The sequence below is a fragment of the Engraulis encrasicolus genome, chromosome 3 (genome assembly GCF_034702125.1).
Source record: "Engraulis encrasicolus isolate BLACKSEA-1 chromosome 3, IST_EnEncr_1.0, whole genome shotgun sequence".
NCBI classification, from domain to species: domain Eukaryota; kingdom Metazoa; phylum Chordata; class Actinopteri; order Clupeiformes; family Engraulidae; genus Engraulis; species Engraulis encrasicolus.
The window spans coordinates 9291348-9310708 of NC_085859.1; the positions used below are offsets into that span (position 1 = coordinate 9291348).

Here is a 19361-nt window from a genome sequence, read left to right on the forward strand (position 1 = left end):
GGGAGAGGTGACAGTTTCCTGACTGTTAGTTTACCTAGCAGGGGTCATTGAGTGAGTCTGACAAGCATCTGGTCAATCTTACAGTTTGGGAATGTTCTGTTCCGTCCCAGCCAAAGGTATTTATGACCCCTCTACACTTTAGTTCTTCCTGCAAATGTTTTGGGTTCTATTGCATAGACCAATATTCTAGAACTCTAACAAAAGTAGAGGGAAGTCTTATTATATGTTATAAAAAAATATTTCCGACAAAAGCCTTTATTACTGACGGTTAGGGTTAGGAATTGTTTTGGTTCAGGCACATTTTCGCATGAAGAGCACAGCGTAAACATCCATGTGAAAGTAATAATAATAATAATAATAATAGGCCTAATAATAATAATAACAAGGAGAAGAACAATAATAATAATAATAATAATAATAATAAAAACATGCCTTTACTTGTGGTTAGGATTAGGAATTGTTTTGGTTTAGGCACATTTTCGCATGAAGAGCACAGCGTAAACATCCATATGAAAAAATATGATCCCTGATTGGTTACTTGTGACATGATCCTGGCCACCAACAACTTTGACATTGATCCCGGATCAGTAAATACTTGGTGATATCAGATCAACTGTGAGGGGGGAGTGTGTGTGTGTGTGTGTGTGTGTGTGTGTGTGTGTGTGTGTGTGTGTGTGTGTGTGTGTGTGTGTGTGTGTGTGGGTGTGTGTGTGTGTGTGTGTGTGTGTGTGTCTGTCTGTCTGTCTGTCTGTCTGTCTGTCTGTCTGTCTGTCTGTCTGTCTGTCTGTCTGTCTGTCTGTCTGTCTGTCTGTCTGTCTGTCAGTCAGTCTGTCTGTCTGTCTGTCTGTCTGTCTGTCTGTCTGTCTGTCTGTCTGTCTGTCTGTCTGTAGGTATGTATATGTATACGTATGTATATGTATGTATGTATGTGTCTGTCTGTCTGTCTGTCTGTGTGTATGTATGTGTGTGTCTGTGTGTGCGTGTGCGTGTGTGTGTGCGTGTTTCCAACTCACACTTTAAGAAGTCCTCTCTAGTCACTGGTTCAGGTTCAGCAGTGGAGATCATAAGACAAAGTGACACCACACAAGCACACGCACACACAAACACAGACACACACACAATCTTCATCCACATCCCCATCTCCATCATTGGGGCAGCATCTCCTGTGAAACAGACAGATAAAGATACGGGTGCAAAGGCAATGACTACAGTTTGTTTGAATAGACAATACATAAACTTTTTTTACCTGTCCTGTGATTTACATTAAAGTTTAGCAAAAATACTATGACTCAAAAGGGTGTCCCATCAGAAAATGTTTGTTAGATTATTAGATTATCCTTTATTGTCTCTTCAGGAGAGAAATTCAGAATGGACATGAGAAAGTGTGATTCACAATTAACATCAAATTACCACAATAGACAGACTTAGGACCACAAAGAACAAACAAACATATAAACAGGGTAACAGACAACCATTGTTAGTGTTACACCCAACGTTCCAGTTTTGGCCCTGAGTCATCCAAAGGCATATACAAACCTAGATATTGCACATACTCTGAACTAGAGCTATTGCTCAGAAAAAATAATTAAATAAAATACAGGAGATAAAAAGTATAATGCATGAATGCTACATAAAAGTACCCCCCCCCCACACACACACACACACACACACACACACACACACTCTCTCTCACACACACACACACACATGCGCACCATTAAGGAACTGCTGACTTCCTGGTAGGCCCCTCTCACTGTTTGTTCCTGTGACTGGACTGGCTATCTGCTTACCAACCCAGAGACACACGTTAACCCACATGCCTCCGATATACGATGATGAAGACCATGTTGGCATCATGTCATTGGCAGCATGTCTGGATTTAAGGCTGTACAGCCTGTTAGAGGGTCTCAATAATGATTTACTGTCCCCCTTCTTTGTCCACTATTCCCTGACTTCATGTTATGATGGTTGACGGGTTTGTTTGTTTGTTTGTTTTTTTATTTTGTTTTGTGTTTACTAAAAACCTTATAAAAAGTTAATCACAATAAAAATAATGCCTTACTGTATGGTGGCAGGCCTTTCTTACCATCTGCTCTTCTGACTGGAGGTTCAGGATCAGTATCTGCAGACCAACACAGAGACATTCAAGTTTCCGTACTTACTGGAGCAGGATACTGTTCTATTTTCCAGTGGTCCAATCAAACTGAAGCCCAAAAAATGTCACTTTAGCATGTGACCAGTGACCACTTTAATTTGCAAATACTGTATGCATAAACCCATGTGGTAACTGTGCCCAATGTAACAGTACACATAAGACCCGTACTTTTAAATATCCTAGATCTGGTAAAAGTCACAATGTGAAGGGTATTATTATGCAACACGAGGAATGTGGTTTATCTGTTAAGATGTCCCTGTGATAAGGTCTACGTAGTGAACACTACACGCAGCCTAAAGCAAAGGATCAGTGAACATAAAAGTTCGATTAGACATAGGGCTGCACAATTAATCGTAAATAATCGAAAATCGTGATAAACTTGTGAAATCGTAGTCGTGAATTTAATCGTGATTTCATCGTGGCAATAGTGACCTACCTTTGACAGCGTCCTTGAAGCCAGAATATACTGACATACTGACATGCTGGTGTTTCTGGCCAGAAATCTGTTCACCTAAGTTTCATGCTATTGTCTTTACAAAATTATTACAATTCATTTTATTTTGCTCACCCTGTATATAGTTCATTCTTGGTTATGTTTCATCTTGTTATAATTTTCCAAAAAATCTGCAAAAAATCAATAATCGTGATTATGATTTTTTTCCATAATCGTGCAGCCCTGTGGCCTGTCACTTTGTAGAGTGTGCCCACCCTGTTTCTCCCCTGTGGCCTGTCACTTTGTAGAGTGTGCCCACCCTATTACCCTGTGGCCTGTCACTTTGTAGAGTGTGCCCACCCTGTTTCTCCCCTGTGGCCTGCCACTTTGTAGAGTGTGCCCACCCTGTTTCTCCCCTGCAGTTTCAGGGAATTGACCTACAAAGCGGATTCCAAAAAAGTTGGGACACTTTGTATTTTGTGAATAAAATCAAAATGCTGGCATTTTTAAAACATCTAATATGTTAATAAGGTAGAGCATTATGTACAGACAACATATCAGTTGTTAAAGTTGAGCAGAATTATTGTTTTGAGGTAATTATGTGATCATTTAAAATTTGGCCCATGCAACAAATCTCAAAAAAGTTGGGACAGGGCCAAAACATGTTGTAATAGTTGGATAATTCTAAAAATTACACAAGGAAGAATATTTTAAAATGAACTATATTGACTGCCAACATGAATGCATAAATAAAATACCATCACATAGAGGCTATGGCAATCAGCGGCGAAGATTTTGAGGGACTAATTACTTATCTATTACACCGAAAGATTGAATTATCAAAATTGCAGGCATATAAGGCCTACTTCCGTAATATAGAGTTCTGTGTAATCATTGCACGAGTTATGAGATCATGACATACTCGTGGTCAATAAGCAAACTATGACACTCCAACAATGACAGCTCTCAAAAAAATGACCATAAACACAACACTTGATTAATGCACACGATGCAGACATTAAACAGTGGGAAGAAGTGCGGAAAAGCTCATTCTATGGACCTAGGACACATGTGAAACTGTCCTCTGATTACAGAATGGTAAATATTTAATCCATTTTGAAAATTATGGAGTCATGCACCCTCCAGGTTATATAGAAAATTAATACTTCAGCTTGATTTAGTGGTCAGTCTGAAAGACAGCATATATGATGGTAAGGGGTTGCAGAGGTAACTTGGTTAGGGTCTTCTTACTCATGTAGAGCATTAAAATGAATGTTGAATGATACATACAGACTTTAAACAGCAAACATAGCTACCAAGGCATTATATTTTGGAGCACCGCCTTTAGATATTGCCCCATAAAGGTGGCAAATTTCAATCTCTACTATGTTCCAACAGTGTGGTCCATCATTAGAGTAAACAGGTCACAAAATTGTTTTCTTGCAGTCAGGATATGCCACATATTAAGCATAACAAAAAGGTAAACAAGTTGAAGAACACACCTATCAGTTGAGCTGCTGAAATCATCAGTCAATCATCAATCTCGCACATCAAAATATCTAATTTTTGAATAAAATTATGCCATCAGTCAAAGTATCTAACTGTTCAGTCTCATCCCTTGTGTTGTGTTTAGTCTTATCCAATATAAAAAGCACTTTTTTGGGATTTGTTGCAAGGGTGAAATTTTAAATGATCACATAATTACCTCAAAACAATAATTCTGCTTGACTTTAACAACTGATATGTTGTCTGTGCATAATGTTCTACCTTGTTAACATATTGAATGTTTTGAAAATGCCAGAATTTTGATTTTATTCACAAATTACAAAGTGTCCCAACTTTTTTGGAATCCGCTTTGTAGTTGAATTGTCAAGAGGTGGGGACATTGATAAGGTGCTTTGCCTAAGAGAACTATTACTTTTTTGGATTCATTCCATGGATGCTTTGAGTCTACACCCTAAAGGTCTAAACATAGACTTTGACATGAGTGTCATGTTATGATTGGAATCCTACATTTTTATTTAGTCTAGTATCTGCAGTTTATGAAGTTTGCATTGCATTACATTACATTACATTACATTACATTACATTGCATTTGGCAGACGCTTTAAAACCAATGTGCACTGACGCACTGATGTGTGTGTGTGTGTGTGTGTGTGTGTGTGTGTGTGTGTGTGTGTGTGTGTGTGTGTGTGTGTGTGTGTGTGTGTGTGTGTGTGTGTGTGTGTGTGTGTGTGTGTGTGTGTGTGTGTGTGTGTGTGTGTGTGTGTTTATGTGTGTGTTTATGTGTGTGTGAAGACATACTTGTTGTGATTTGTGCTTTAGTTGCTGTTAAAGAGGAACACTGAGTGATTAGTAAGGCACAAATCTTAAATAACTGGTTGAAAAATATGCTTAACAATTCCCTGTGTGACGAACCTGCTGCAGATATCTTGACTATTTCCTGCTTGAAGACTGACTCTATTTTCTCCACCAGCTGCATCTTCAACGCGGACACAGATTCCTTCAGGGGCTCAAAGAAGTGGCTTTGGCTGAAGGTCCTTCTGGTCTCATCACTGCATGAATCTCCATCAATGGACACCAATTTCTGCACAGTAATTCACAGTCACAGTTATTCATAGTCACATTTAAATGGTTTTGGGTATATTGAGTAAAAAAAATAATCAGTGACTAATTGTCATCACCATTAACATATTTGATTTAATGTCAAATTTAAATAATAATATACATACAGTGCGTATATTGATTTATTTATTGTTAACTATCAAGATGTTATCTACCTTAAGGAAATGAATAGGATCCTGTGTCTGTGAAAGCTGCCTTATCTCAGCATCTGTCCTCTTCAGCTCAGCAATCTCCTGCTCCAGTTGCTTCAGAAGTCCTTCAGCTCGACTCACCTCAGCCTTCTCCTGAGCTCTGATCAGCTCTGTCACCTCAGAGCACCTTCTCTCAATGGAGTGGATCATCTCAGTTAACATCCTCTCGCTCTCCTTCACTGCTGTCTGTGCATCTGACTGAAGCGCGCGCACACACACACACACACACACACACACACGCACACACACACACACATAACACACACACACACACACAGACACACAGGCACAGGCACACCAGCCTGATCTCCAAAAATTCTGTGCTCCTGGACACGGATGTTAAGGACACGAAATCCGTGTCCAGGAGCACGGATTTTGCCAAAATTCCGTGCTCCTGGACACGGAATTATTTTCCGTGCTCCTGGACACGGAATTGTTTTCCGTGATGGGCACACGGAAGTTCTGTCTATAGGCTATTACCACAGCACTGTGTTAACTCTATCATTAGAAAATACATACCAAATGCTAATCCTAAACAAAATAATGCTATAGCAATTTAAAGTGATACTGTCCCATTTTTGGAAATAAGCTCATTTTACACCTCCCCTTGAGTTAAATAATAGGCTTTTACCATTCTCCTGTACTTTCAACCGTTCTCTTGATATGGCAGTGCAAATTTTACCTCCAAGCTAGCAGTTAACATTGAGTCCTATGAGACCAGTTAGCCGCCAGCTGGTCTCATAGGACTCAATGTTAACTGCTAGCATGGAGATAGGTAGGTAAAACTCAACTATTTAACTCAAGGGGAGGTTTAATATGAGCTTATTTTCAAAAATGGGACAATATCACTTTAAGTTGTGCCCTGACCAAAACATTTCCTAACCTTAACCTGTCATTAAAGACATATTTTTGAGAAATACCTTTTCCAGTTGGTTGCTAGGCTATCAAATTCATATAATGAATGAAAGAAAACTAGCTGTGCCCAGACCAAAACAATCCCTAACCCTAAGCTAAAAAATATTTGAAATTAGACAAATCCTGAGAAAAGACTGTGGAAACATAGAGCTGTGGAGAGAGCACTTCTGTGTGTCCATCACAGAAAATAATTCTGTGTCCAGGAGCACAGAATTTTGGCAAAATCCGTGCTCCTGGACACAGATTTTGTGTCCTTAACATCCGTGTCCAGGAGCACGGAATTTTTGGAGATCATGTTGCGCACACACACACATTTGATCAGATCGGGGCACTGTTCCTCAAATAATGGCAAGAAATAACAGTGTGTAGTGGTGGCAGCAAATGCGTCATAGCATACAGGTAGTTTGAACAATAAGGGTTTAGTCCCATCCACAGCCAACTGCACGGTGTCAGACCAAACTGTTCATGTTAGTCTTACACTTATTCATTAGGCAGAAACCTGCTGCAGATTGTCTTCTTCTCTGGTCAGTTCTCACCTTGAGAGTCTCCACAGCCTTCCTCAGCTCCTGCAGCTCCTTCTCCTTCAACTGGATTATCTGATGGCATCTCCTCTGGCTCTGCCCCAACCCCTCCTGGAACATCAGGAATTAAAGCAACAGATTTTGAATTGAATGTACGTCTAATTATCATTAGTTAAAGAGTTCTACAGGGGTTCTGCACTAACATTTCACATGTAACTGATGCTGTGAGTAGAGTAGAGTAGAGTGGAGTGGAGTAGAGTAGAGTAGAGTGGAGTGGAGTAGAGTAGAGTAGAGTGGAGTGGAGTGGAGTAGAGTAGAGTAGAGTAGAGTGGAGTGGAGTAGAGTAGAGTAGAGTAGAGTGGAGTAGAGTAGAGTAGAGTGGAGTGGAGTAGAGTAGAGTAGAGTAGAGTAGAGTAGAGTAGAGTAGAGTAGAGTAGAGTGGAGTGGAGTGGAGTGGAGTAGAGTAGAGTAGAGTAGAGTAGAGTAGAGTAGAGTAGAGTGGAGTAGAGTAGAGTAGAGTAGAGTGGAGTAGAGTGGAGTAGAGTAGAGTAGAGTAGAGTAGAGTAGAGTAGAGTAGAGTAGAATAGAGTACCGGTAGAGTAGAGTAGAATAGAGTACCGGTAGAGTAGAGTAGAGTAGAGTGGAGTGGAGTAGAGTAGAGTAGAGTAGAGTAGAGTAGAGTAGAGTAGAGTAGAGTAGAGTGGAGTGGAGTAGAGTAGAGTAGAGTAGAGTAGAGTAGAGTGGAGTAGAGTAGAGTAGAGTAGAGTAGAGTAGAGTAGAGTAGAGTGGAGTAGAGTAGAGTAGAGTAGAGTAGAGTAGAGTAGAGCAGAAAAGAGTACAGTAGAGCAGAGTGGAGTAGAGTAGAGTAGACTGGAGTAGAGTAGAGTAGAGCAGAGTAGAGTAGAGTAGAGTAGAGTAGAGTAGAGTAGAGTAGAATAGAGTAGAGTAGAGTAGAGTAGAGTAGAGTAGAGTAGAGTAGAGTAGAGTAGAGTAGAGTAGAGTAGAGGGTCATTTATTGATCCAGAGGGAAATGAAGGTGCCAAATATCATATATACATCAATACATTTACATTTGACATGTGGCATGACCTCATTTCAGTTTTAAACACAGCAGTTCAGGAAACACAAAGTAGTTTTAGTGTAAAATACACATGAACCAAGATGGCTCAGAAAAATGACAAGACACACTATCCAATAGGCAACACAGAAGTTGGCCTGTCAATGTTTTAAATAAATACATTCGAGATTTAATTTAATAAACTGTGATACGCATCTTCAATGAGACGCAATCACAAACATGGTTATGTTGGTATACAGTAGGCATTACCCTGCATAAACCATAAAAATGAATACTGTATAATACATAAAACATACATAGAATACTTAATACTGTATACTACACTTAACAACATGTCTGGGAAAGAGAGGGCAACCATGTTGTGTGTGTCTCAGAGTGTGAATATTCAATGGCAGCAGCGCAACCTGTTTTTCTGCATTGCTCTACTTTTTTTACAAACACACTCATCCACCTTTCATTTTGACTTGGGTGAGGTGTTACAACATAGAGTATGTCACGTAAGTGAGTACACTCATATTTTTGATTTGTGAGTATATATTTTCATAGGAGAGCATTAGAGAAATTTCACTTTAACACAATGATTAGTGACCTTCTAACGACATATATAACCGCTTAAATTTCTTGTTCACTCAGAAAAAAACAAAATACAGCCATTATTGTTTGAACATGTATCCACAAAAGTGAGTATAACTCAGATTAAAATCCGGTAGAGAAGGGGCTGTGTTTGCTCGAATCGTCTCGAAATGAAATGAAAAGGGATGAAAAGGGTGGTCATCAGTGTGCGTTTCAACCTTTCTTTGCATTGAACTTTTACATTTTGAGTCTGCATCAGGCTTAAATAGATTGGTGTGAGATTTGAATACAATCGGTGAATGCTTCAGTAGTCAGTCAGTAATGTTGACAGCATCCATGCATCCATGCATCCCCAAACCATGTCAGTCCCACTACCATGCTTGGCTATTGAGAGGATACACCTTTTTGTAAAACTCACTTGTTTACCACCGCACATGCTTGACACCATCTGAAGTAGTATTATTATTATTATTATCTTGGTCTCTTCAGATCACAAGACATGGTTCCAGTGATCCATATCCTTGGTCTGTTCATCTCTCTTGAGACCAACATAAACAAATTTGCTTTAGATGGTGTCGAGCATGTGTGGTGGTAAACAAGTGAGTTTTACAAAGAAAAAGTGTATCCTCTCAATAGCCAAGCATGGTAGTGGGACTGACATGGTTTGGGGATGCATGAATGCTGTCAACATTGGCAATCTGAAATACACCTAAAAGAAACATGCATGTCAACATGCACTGTGACTACTGAAGCAGATCATGATATTGTCCATAGGATTGCATTCAAATTTCACACCAATCTATTTAACTTCAATGCAAAGAAAGGTTGAAACGCACACTGATGACCTCATTTTCATCCCTTTTCATTTCGTCTCATTTCGAGACGATTCGAGTCAACACAGCCCCTTCTCAACCGGATTTTAATCTGGGGTGTACTAACTTTTTTTTTTTTTTTAAACTTTATTTTTATTGACGTTCCACATCAAATAAAAAAAAACATTTACATACATGTTTATTCTTCATACAATGGGTAGCTTAATATACTTAATCTATGTACATGTATATATTCAGATATATTAAAGTAAAATTAAACAGATGATTTTTTAAACAAAAATAAGTTAACAAAAAAAAAAAACAAGAACATTAAGGAAGGGCCTATTTAACAATGGGGTGTTTAGTAACTATGGTATGAAGTATAAAAATTACATTGCGTTCACATTTCTGTATAATGTATCCATTTCACCCAGTTTCTTTCATACAACTCTTCTTTCAGTTTCAATTTGTATGTCATCTTTTCCATCCCTTGAATTTCTTTAATTATAGAAACCCATTGCCCTTTACTTGGTGTGTCCGGTTTCAACCAGTTTTTTGTAATGGACTTTTTGCTTGCAATGAGAAGTATTTTAACCAAATATTGGTCTTCAAAAGATACAGATTCTTCCAAGTGCCCAAGATAAAGAATCTTGCAAGTAAAAGGGACATTGTAACCCAAAACCCCACACAAGACCTCATGTACTTGACACCAAAATGGTTCTAGTGTCTTGCAACTCCAAAAAATGTGTGTGTGATGTGGTGCCATTTCTCCGCATTTTCTCCAGCATTGTAGTTGCTGCGAGGTCTGTTTGCTTGTTATTTGGGGAGTGATAAAAAAGCGGATCTGATTTTTCCAAGCAAACTCCCTCCATTTATGTGATTGTGTTGTGGTTTGATGATTTTTCCACATATCAAACCAGGTCTCATCTAGAATTTCCTCCTCCAATTCTTTTTCCCATTTAGATTTGACGTATATTGTGGAGTGCTTCCCACTTCCCAATATACATAGATATAGTTTTGAGATTGCTTTGGGGGTAAATCGCTGGTAAGATGTTACAAACATGTTAATGAGGGGATGCACCTCATCTTTTTTAATCTCTTTTAGGTAGTAGTCCCTCACTTGCAGATACCTAAATAGGTCTGCATTTGCTAAACCAAATACGTCTTTCATTTCTTGAAAGCTAACCATATTCCCCTCCTTTGTAATGGTACACATTGCAGTTATACCTTTGTCTACCCAGTATTTGTACGTTGTGTCAATGGATCCTGGAGTAAATTTCTTGTCATGTGCAATCCATTTTAAAAGGCCTAGCCCATCATCAAACTTTAAGCGTTTTACAACAGAGTGCCATGTATCTAAAGTAAACAATGTTATTGGATCCATCTCTTGCCTAACTTGGAGGGGGAGCGCCCTCTCACCAATAAACGTTTGAATAGGGCATGTGTAACTATTTGTTTCTATATCTTTCCAATGAGCAACAAAGTTAGTACAGCACAAATTCAATAGTGGACGGATTTGAGCTGCAGTAAAATACTCTCTTAAGTTTGGAAGTGCCAGTCCCCCCCTGAACTTGGGTAATTGAAGAGTGGTAAAGCGCACTCTAGGTCTTTTGCCCTCCCAAATAAATCTAGATATTAATTTGTCCCACTTAGTAAACTGTGTTTGTGGAATTTGTATTGGAAGTGATTGATATAGGTATAATAGCCTGGGTTGGATATTCATCTTAACTACATTGATCCTGTCGGTTAGGTCCATAGGGTAAGTGGACCAACGTTCCATATCTGACCTTATCATATTATTGACCTCATCATAGTTATTTTTATATAAATCAGAGGGATTTTTAGTAATATTTACTCCAAGATACTTGATCGAGTTGGCTTCCCAATTTAGTTTATGTTCTTTGAGTTCAGGTGAGGGAGTGGTGTGAAACAGAAGGGTCTGTGTCTTTGACATATTAAGTCTGTACCCAGAGCAGTCACCAAATCTTTCCAGGATCTGTAACAGCCTACCAAAGTGACTGACAGGATCTTTCAAATATATCAAAACGTCATCAGCAAAGAGACTAATCACATGTTTTTTATGATTAATTTCCACTCCACTCAATAGTATGTCTTCCCTAATCATTTGGGCTAAGGGTTCTATGTAAATGGCGAATAGGGTGGGGCTTAAACAGCAGCCCTGTCTAGTCCCTCTCTCCAGTGTAAATTTACTTGACAGGGAGCCATTAATTTTTATTCTAGCTGAGGGTTCATTGTAAATAGCTTTGATACATTGTATGCTTTTCTTTTTAAATCCAAATTTCTCCAAGGTCATATACAGGAAGTCCCAGATTACTAAGTCAAAGGCTTTCATAGCATCCAAGCTAATCAATGCTAATGGTGATTTATATTTGTTAATTCTATTTATTATAAGCAGTGTTCTTCTAATATTGTCTTGGGTTTGGCGCCCCCTAACAAAGCCTGTTTGGTCTTCATCTATTATGTCTGGTACAAAGGTTTGTAACCTTTGTGCTAATATGGAGGTATATAATTTATAGTCAATATTAAGAATTGATATCGGCCTATAATTCTCACATAATTCTGTATTCTTTTGAGCTTTAGGGAGCACAGTAATAATTGCTTCCTTCCATGATGGAGGTATACAATTTTCTTGTAAAATCCAATTGAATGTAGTGAGAAGAACAGGGGATAAGACTTTTTTAAATTTCTTATACCACTCGGCGGGAAAACCATCACTACCTGGTGACTTTGATGTCTTTAGGTGTCCTATTGCATTTGTAATTTCGTCAGTAGTTATCTCTGAGACTAGCGTTCTATTTTGACTCTCACCTATAGATGGTAGATCCAGTTTGTCCAAAAAGGCTTTTATTTCTTTTTCATTAATAGCTCTTTTCTGTGAATAGAGATCCACATAATAATTCCTGAATACTTTTTCAATCTCTTTTGATTCATATTTAAGCTGATTTGAAATGGGGTCTTTTATCTTGTGAATCACTCTTTCTGCTTGCTGCTTGCGCAGCTTTCTTGCCAGTAATTTAGCTGCTTTTGGGCCTACTTCGTAGTATGACTGTTTCAAATATCGTGCTTTTGCCTCTACTTCTTGCTGTAAGAGTTTCACCTATTTTATTTCTGGTTTCTTTCAGCTTTTGTTGGTTTTCATCGTTTGGTTGTAATTTGTGGCTTATTTCTGTCGTCTTCAGTTCTGTAAGAAGGTACTGGTAATATGCCATTCTTGCTTTCTTAAGGCTACTAGTGATTGCAATCAGCTTTCCTCGTAGCACTGCCTTAAGGGCATCCCAAAGCATTATTGGATCTGTTTCCCCATTGTCATTATCTTGAAGGTAATTTTCTATTTCTGTTTGGATTTGATTGATTATGGCCTCATTATTTAATATTCCTATATTAAGTCGCCACAAAGTGTCTCTTCTTCTAACTTGTAAGCAAATGGTTAAGTATAATGCACTGTGGTCAGATACATCAGTCACACCTATTTCACATTTTTTTATTCTATCTCTGTCTTCTTTTTGCATGAAAAAGTAGTCTATTCTGGAGTAAACAGAATGTGTTGCTGCGTAGTGACTATAATCCTTTTCTAGGGGGTGTAAATCCCTCCAGACATCAAAAAAAAAACCCATTTCCTCTATTGTATTATTGATCAGCTTTGAGATGTGTGTTTTACTTCTTTTCTTACTTGTTGTGTCAAGACCATAGTTAAGAATTGCATTGTAGTCCCCTCCAGCGATGCATATTCCTTCAGTTTCTAATGCTATAGTATCAAACAAAGATTTAAAGCATTCCCTATCTGCTTCTGGTGGTGCATATACATTTACCAGTGTTACTATGGTCTGTTCAATTCTCCCCTTGACCATAATATACCGCCCCTCCTTATCCTTTATTTCCTTAATGCATTCAAATGTGAGTGAGTTTGATATCAAGATTGCTACGCCCCTCTGGCGTGTATTAGAATAAGAATTATAATATGTTTTTCTAAATCCAAACCTTTTCAGTTTCTCATGTTCAATTTTTGACAAGTGGGTTTCCTGTAGAAAACATATTTGAAGCCTTTCTTTTTTCAGTTTTCTCATTACCTTAGCTCGTTTGACTGGGTTTCCTAGACCATTTACATTTAAGGATATGAACCTCAATTCTTCAGGTGTTGTGTTCATCATAGAAAATTACACTATTCTTTCTTATACATCCCCTTAGGCCAACAGTTGAACAAACATGAACATTGTATGAACATTTACAAAACAAATAAAGAAAATATTGCTTATTAAATGCTAATGGTGACTTCCAAGAAAAGATGTCGACATCTCTTATTATAAGCCGACACCTCTTTTGTGTTGGGGGAAAAAACCTGTCACAGGGAAAGGGCCCCCGTCCAGCATTGAGAGTCCATCCACTAGGGAGCGACTTACTCATACTAGTGAAGATATTAATTATCTTCCCCAAGCAAACAGTCCAAAAAGAGAGGAAAAAAAAAAACCTCAACCCATTATATTTATTTTACCCTTTAGTTAAACCCCATAATAAACTATGAATCATACCCTTTTGAGTCTTATTTCCAATCATCGTTATTCAGTCCCTCTGCGTGCATCTTCTCCCTCACTGGTGTTGTGCTGAAACTCTTGAAGTTTTTTTTCTTGCACGCTTGCTTGCGTCCGCTGCACTTCTGCCTTCAACGCGACGCCAGGAGGAGAGGGCTGTAGATCTTAGACGCTCTAGTAGGGAGTTGCCTGTTGGTTCCTTCGGTGTGGAGTCGATCTCTATGCCTCTCCGATGTAGCTCATCCGCCGCCTCGTGCGCGCTGTTGTAGGTTTTCTTTCCACTGGCCCAGTGTATGTGCATCTTCGTGTACGGCGTCTGGAAACGAATGCCCTGGGCTTTGAGAGCTGCTTTCACGTGCACGTAATCCTTGCGCTAGGTGTACTAACTTTTGTGAGTACATGTTCAAACATTAATGGCTGTATTTTGTTTTTTTTCTGACTGAACAAGACATTTATGTGGTTAAATAAGTCGGTCAAAAATCTGCAAAAACTTTCGTGATTTCACTTTATCCACTGAGACACATGAAACACAGGGTATGGCAAAGTGGATTTAAAGTTAAACAAACTATTTAAACAAACTATTTTAGTCAATGATTATGTTCCAACTGTGTGTGAAGCGAGAAATATTAAATCCCAAAAATAGAGTAGGTGTATAGGCCTACATGCCTTACCTTTTTATGACTCCACTCTGCCGTAGCCGTGATCGTGTCATGGCCTTTATGATCGTCCATCGTACAGAGATAGCAGATGCAACTCTGATCGGTGCGGCAGAATATTTCAAAAACCTTTTTATGACGGGGACAGACCATCTCCTGTAGCTGGCCCGTGGCAACGATCATGTTGTGATTTCTTCCTATAAGTTCATTGTGATCTTTTAAATGAATGGTACAGTATGACTTAAGACACTCCAGACAGGACTTGACGGCTTTGAGTTTTCTCCTAGTGCAGAAGTCGCATTCCACATCTTCAGGTCCAGCATAACAGTCAGCAGTAGTAACAGCTTGGGGGCTGGTCTTCTCAAACTTCTTCACCATTTCGGCCATCAGACGGTTTTTGTGGAGGACAGGCCTGGAGTTGAAGGTGCGCATGCACAGGGGACAGCTGTATTTTTTTTTCAAATCATCCGGATCGTCCCAACAGCCCTTAATGCACCTCATACAGAAATTATGTCCACAGGGAATCGTCACTGGATCCCTCAGCAGGTCCAGACACACTGGACAAGTGAAGGATACTTCATCCTGAGAAGACACTGACACCCTTTTGAAGCATTCCTTCCTAGTGCACAATCTAACAAGCAGCAGTAGAATGACAGCTGACTTCCTCAGCTATACTTCTCAGAATGCTAAAGAGGAGCCCGGGGTGGGTGGGATTAGGGACCGGCGAATCAGAATTGTTCTTGTTTTGAGGGAGGAAAGAAGGTAAGATAGATGTGGGTGTGGTCAACCAGGTGACAATGGCAGTGTTCAAGAATGTTTTGCAAGTTTCCTCGAGCAGAAATGGGTTGGGCATTGTGGCCAAACAAGTTGTTCAATCAGGAAACGGCAGCAAAATGTTGCAGCAGTTGAACACGCCCTGCAGGGCAAGTTACTTCCCCAGTCTCTTCCTTTGGCCTCCTGTCTTGTGCTCAGTGTTGCCAGATTGGGCTGTGTCCAGCCCAATTGGGCTGCTTAGGATGGCTGTGTAAAAATGGCATTTAGCAGAAACACCTGCCCAATGTTTTGCCATAGAAATCAATAATATTGGGCAGGATTTTGTGCTTGTAAGCAGGTTTTGAGCATTATTTGGGCTGGAAATCATCAGCCTCATCTGGCAACCCTGCTTATGCTTCAGGGGCGCCTCTCCTCCCATTACCATGAAGATTTCCCTTGACCCTTTAGCGCAGAGTCTCTCTTATAACAGAATGGTAATGACCAAGTCAAATTAGATAGGCCTACTTGAGACTCTGTATTGTCATAGCAATGTTGTAATGATGTAGTTGAGTGTTTTTACTAAAGAGTGAATAGACTCCTCGATGGGCCCATCTGCTGTAAGAGGCTACAGCAGCATAGTGAAGTGGTTCTCAACATTTTTGTTTTGAACAAACGCCCCATTGACCTCATCACAAACCTCTCAACACCCCACCCCATTGATCTCACCATAACCACCATTAATGGACCAATGTCCCCCAACATTTCTTGTTCCCTGAACATTTGAACACAAAATACAAAAGCAAAAATAATGAAAATCGGAATTTATGTGTGAATCATTTTGAAAAGAAAAAAAAATGATATATATACATATGGATATGACAGTTAAGTGTGTTGATGTTGACGTGGCATAATTGTGTATATGGTGAGTTTGTGTCTGCTGACATATACTGCAAGTGGCTAAAATACAGGCCTATCTAAACATGACACTTGGACACTTCAAAAAGAATCCGGCCAAAAGCTTATGTGCTTTAAAGTGTGTGCAACATTTTAGGTGTTCAAAATCAAAACTTTTTCTGGAGTGTTTCAAACTTACAGATCCCTGCAGGAAATTTGCAGTAACTACAATATCCATCCAAATACCAGGGCTTTGAAGGCATTTTTCTCACTATCAATGTTGGCGTAAAGACTACACTGTCTTTTGGACAGCCTACATACAGAGATCTGTGGCAGAGGTGAACGCAAACACAAACCTACACACACACATACGCAGCGCACGCACACACACACACACACACACACACACACACACACACACACACACACACACACACACACACACACACACACACACACACACACACACACACACACACACACACACACACACACACACCATAGTCTATCGGGTGGGGCCACTGACTTGTATGTTGTATGTAATGGACACTTAGTACTGTATCACTGGTGGGACCTGTCCTGCATCTCCTCATTTTACCTCTACGGGTTAAAGCGCTGCACAAAATGGCATCCGCTGGTTTTCCCTACACACAGAGACACAGAGGCACACATGTACACACGCGCACACACACACACACACACACGTACACACACACATACACACACACACACACACACACACACACACACACACACACACACACACACACACACACACACACACACACACACACACACACACACACACACACACACACACACGCCCTTTGATTAGTAATGTATTCCTGACACCCCTGGTTGTTACAGGGTGCACATCATTGTATTGTCACTACTGTTCCCAATCCACATGGTATCAGTTTAAAATACAGAGTGTTTAGGATGTGTGAGTTGTGGTCAAGATGTCAAGACCCCCTGTTCTTTAGTCAGCTGCATTGTACTCAGCTGTCCCTTCAAAAGTGTCTTACTACGATTATGTGATTATGTATTTCTCATGTGGGTGAGTGTTGATAAAATAATTCAGCTTCCAAGCTTTTGAGTCTTTAAAAAAATGTTTTTATTCAGTCATTATTTTGTTACATACAGTACATGGAAACCAATCTTTGAAATGTTACATAGGCTATTAAACAGCATCAACATGTCAACAACATATTAAACAGCATCCCACTATCAGGTGTGTGATCATCCGTAACTGCCACCCCCGTCCTGTTCTCTAATCAGCTGCATTCTACTGGGTTCTGTCTTTTAGTGGTTGCTGTTATTCTCACATGTTTAGGTTTTTATCTAATCATTCAGAGTCTCAAAGTTTATCACACATTATTTTGTTATAAGTGAAATCATAATTAATACCAATACCAACTACATACCAATTACAAAATAAAATAGCAGAAGTACCCATAACCCCCACACCAAACCAAAAGTATGAACGTCCAAATTCTGTATTAATGTTGAAGGACTTTAAATCTAGTGTAATATCATCAATGTTGTGCGATCCAACTGAATACAGTTGAGGACGATATTATTAGCCTCCCTCCTGAAATTAGACATTTCTCTTGATTTCTCAGTGAGAATGACCATTATGAACCGTTTCTGTTATTCTGGAAACAAATACACTGATGGAGATAATGTCAAATCTTTACAATGAGTTTAAACAAAAAAGGGCAAAAATGACAAGGACAAAATTATTAGCCCCCTGATCATTAATAGTCAATATGACGCCATTTATGAACCAAAACGGACAACAGGCACTTTGATCAGTTGTTACCTAGGTTGGCACATGCCCCACTAGGGATTTTGGCCCATTTCTTCACTGCAAAGTGTTCTAGCTGGTCCAAATTGCATGGATGCTGAGCATAGACATTTGCCACAGACTCTCAGTGGGATTGAGGACTGGACTTTGACTGGGTCATTCCAGTATCATGCTTTTAGTGTCATTGAAGAACCTCTGAACTAATTTAAATGTTTACTTTGGGTTACAATGTTGTTGGAGGACCAGCAATCCAGATCCAGACCCAGACTCCCTGTGTCTGAGGCTGAATAACAGTCTAAAAACTTGATGCCCCCACCACTATGTGTAACTGTGGAAACTGCTTAGTCTCATTAGACCAAAGAAGCATTGGACACCTGCCTAGATGATTGTTATTGACCTGACCTCACCTGGAGTTTTTATTTCAAGAAAGACAGCTGTTAGGGCTTGTCATCATATTGGGCTTTGGGGTCATCATCACAGAAAAACCCTTTTACTAAAGGCGGTGCATATTAGAGTGTTATTGAGCTTTGCCTATGAACATTTGAAAGTCAAAAATGAGTTTTGAAAGTCTCTGCTTTCATCTGATGAGATTCAATTGCACCTGCTTTGATGCATGAATTCTGCTTCTGTCAGGTGAAGAAAGGGATAGTCCTTAAAATTGTATAAATTGGTTTCCACAATTAAACATGGTGGTGGAAGCATCATTCTGTGACGGCCTCAGCCACAGGAAACCTTGTCTGGGTGTACGGCACCATAAAAACAGAAGATTATGATAGAAAGTGGAAGGTGACCATGCAAAAATATGTTCATAGAGGAAGCTAAGATCTTCACTGGATCTTTCAATAAGATAATAACCCAAAACTTTTATCCAAAAGTGTTCAAATGTTCTTCAAGGTTACTAAAACCATGATCATGTTGTGGTTCAGATCTCAATCCTTTAGATAGTCTTTGAGGAGTGCTGAAAATGAATGTCCATCCTCTACATCCATGCAATTTAGACCAGGTTAGCTATTTGCAATGAAAAAATGGGCAAAAATCCATGGTAGGGCATGTGCCAACATAGATCAAAGTGCCTGATGTCGGTTTTGGTTCATAAATGGCACTCTATTGACTACTAATGATAAGGGGGGTAATAATTTTGTCCTTGCCATTTTTAACCTTTTTTGTTTAAACTCATTGTGAAAATGGAAAAATCCAAATTCAACTCATTGGACATTATCTCCATCAGTGTATTTGTTTCCAGAATAACAGAAACGGTTCATAATGGTCCTTCTCACTGAGAAATCAAGAGAGATGTCTCATTTCAGAAGGGGGGCTCATAATATCGTCCTCAACTGTATGTGTTTGTCATGGAACATGTTGGTTTTCATGAATATGAGAACAGCAGAGGTTTCCACGGAG

At 39.4% G+C, this 19361-nt stretch overlaps 1 protein-coding gene across 1 annotated transcript in view; it reads right to left on the reverse strand.

Annotated features, from left to right (window-relative positions):
* LOC134446520 (E3 ubiquitin/ISG15 ligase TRIM25-like) overlaps positions 1-19361 on the reverse strand; it is a 53204-nt gene that overhangs the window by 3456 nt on the left and 30387 nt on the right. Inside the window, exons 5-12 of the mRNA XM_063195883.1 lie at positions 16711-16797; positions 14522-15088; positions 6856-6951; positions 5369-5602; positions 5007-5175; positions 2916-3025; positions 2087-2122; positions 1014-1149 (exon numbers count right to left, since the gene is read on the reverse strand). Of these exons, the coding sequence (XP_063051953.1) occupies positions 1014-1149; positions 2087-2122; positions 2916-3025; positions 5007-5175; positions 5369-5602; positions 6856-6951; positions 14522-15088; positions 16711-16797 (1435 nt within the window). The remainder of the gene's footprint in view (positions 1-1013; positions 1150-2086; positions 2123-2915; positions 3026-5006; positions 5176-5368; positions 5603-6855; positions 6952-14521; positions 15089-16710; positions 16798-19361) is intronic.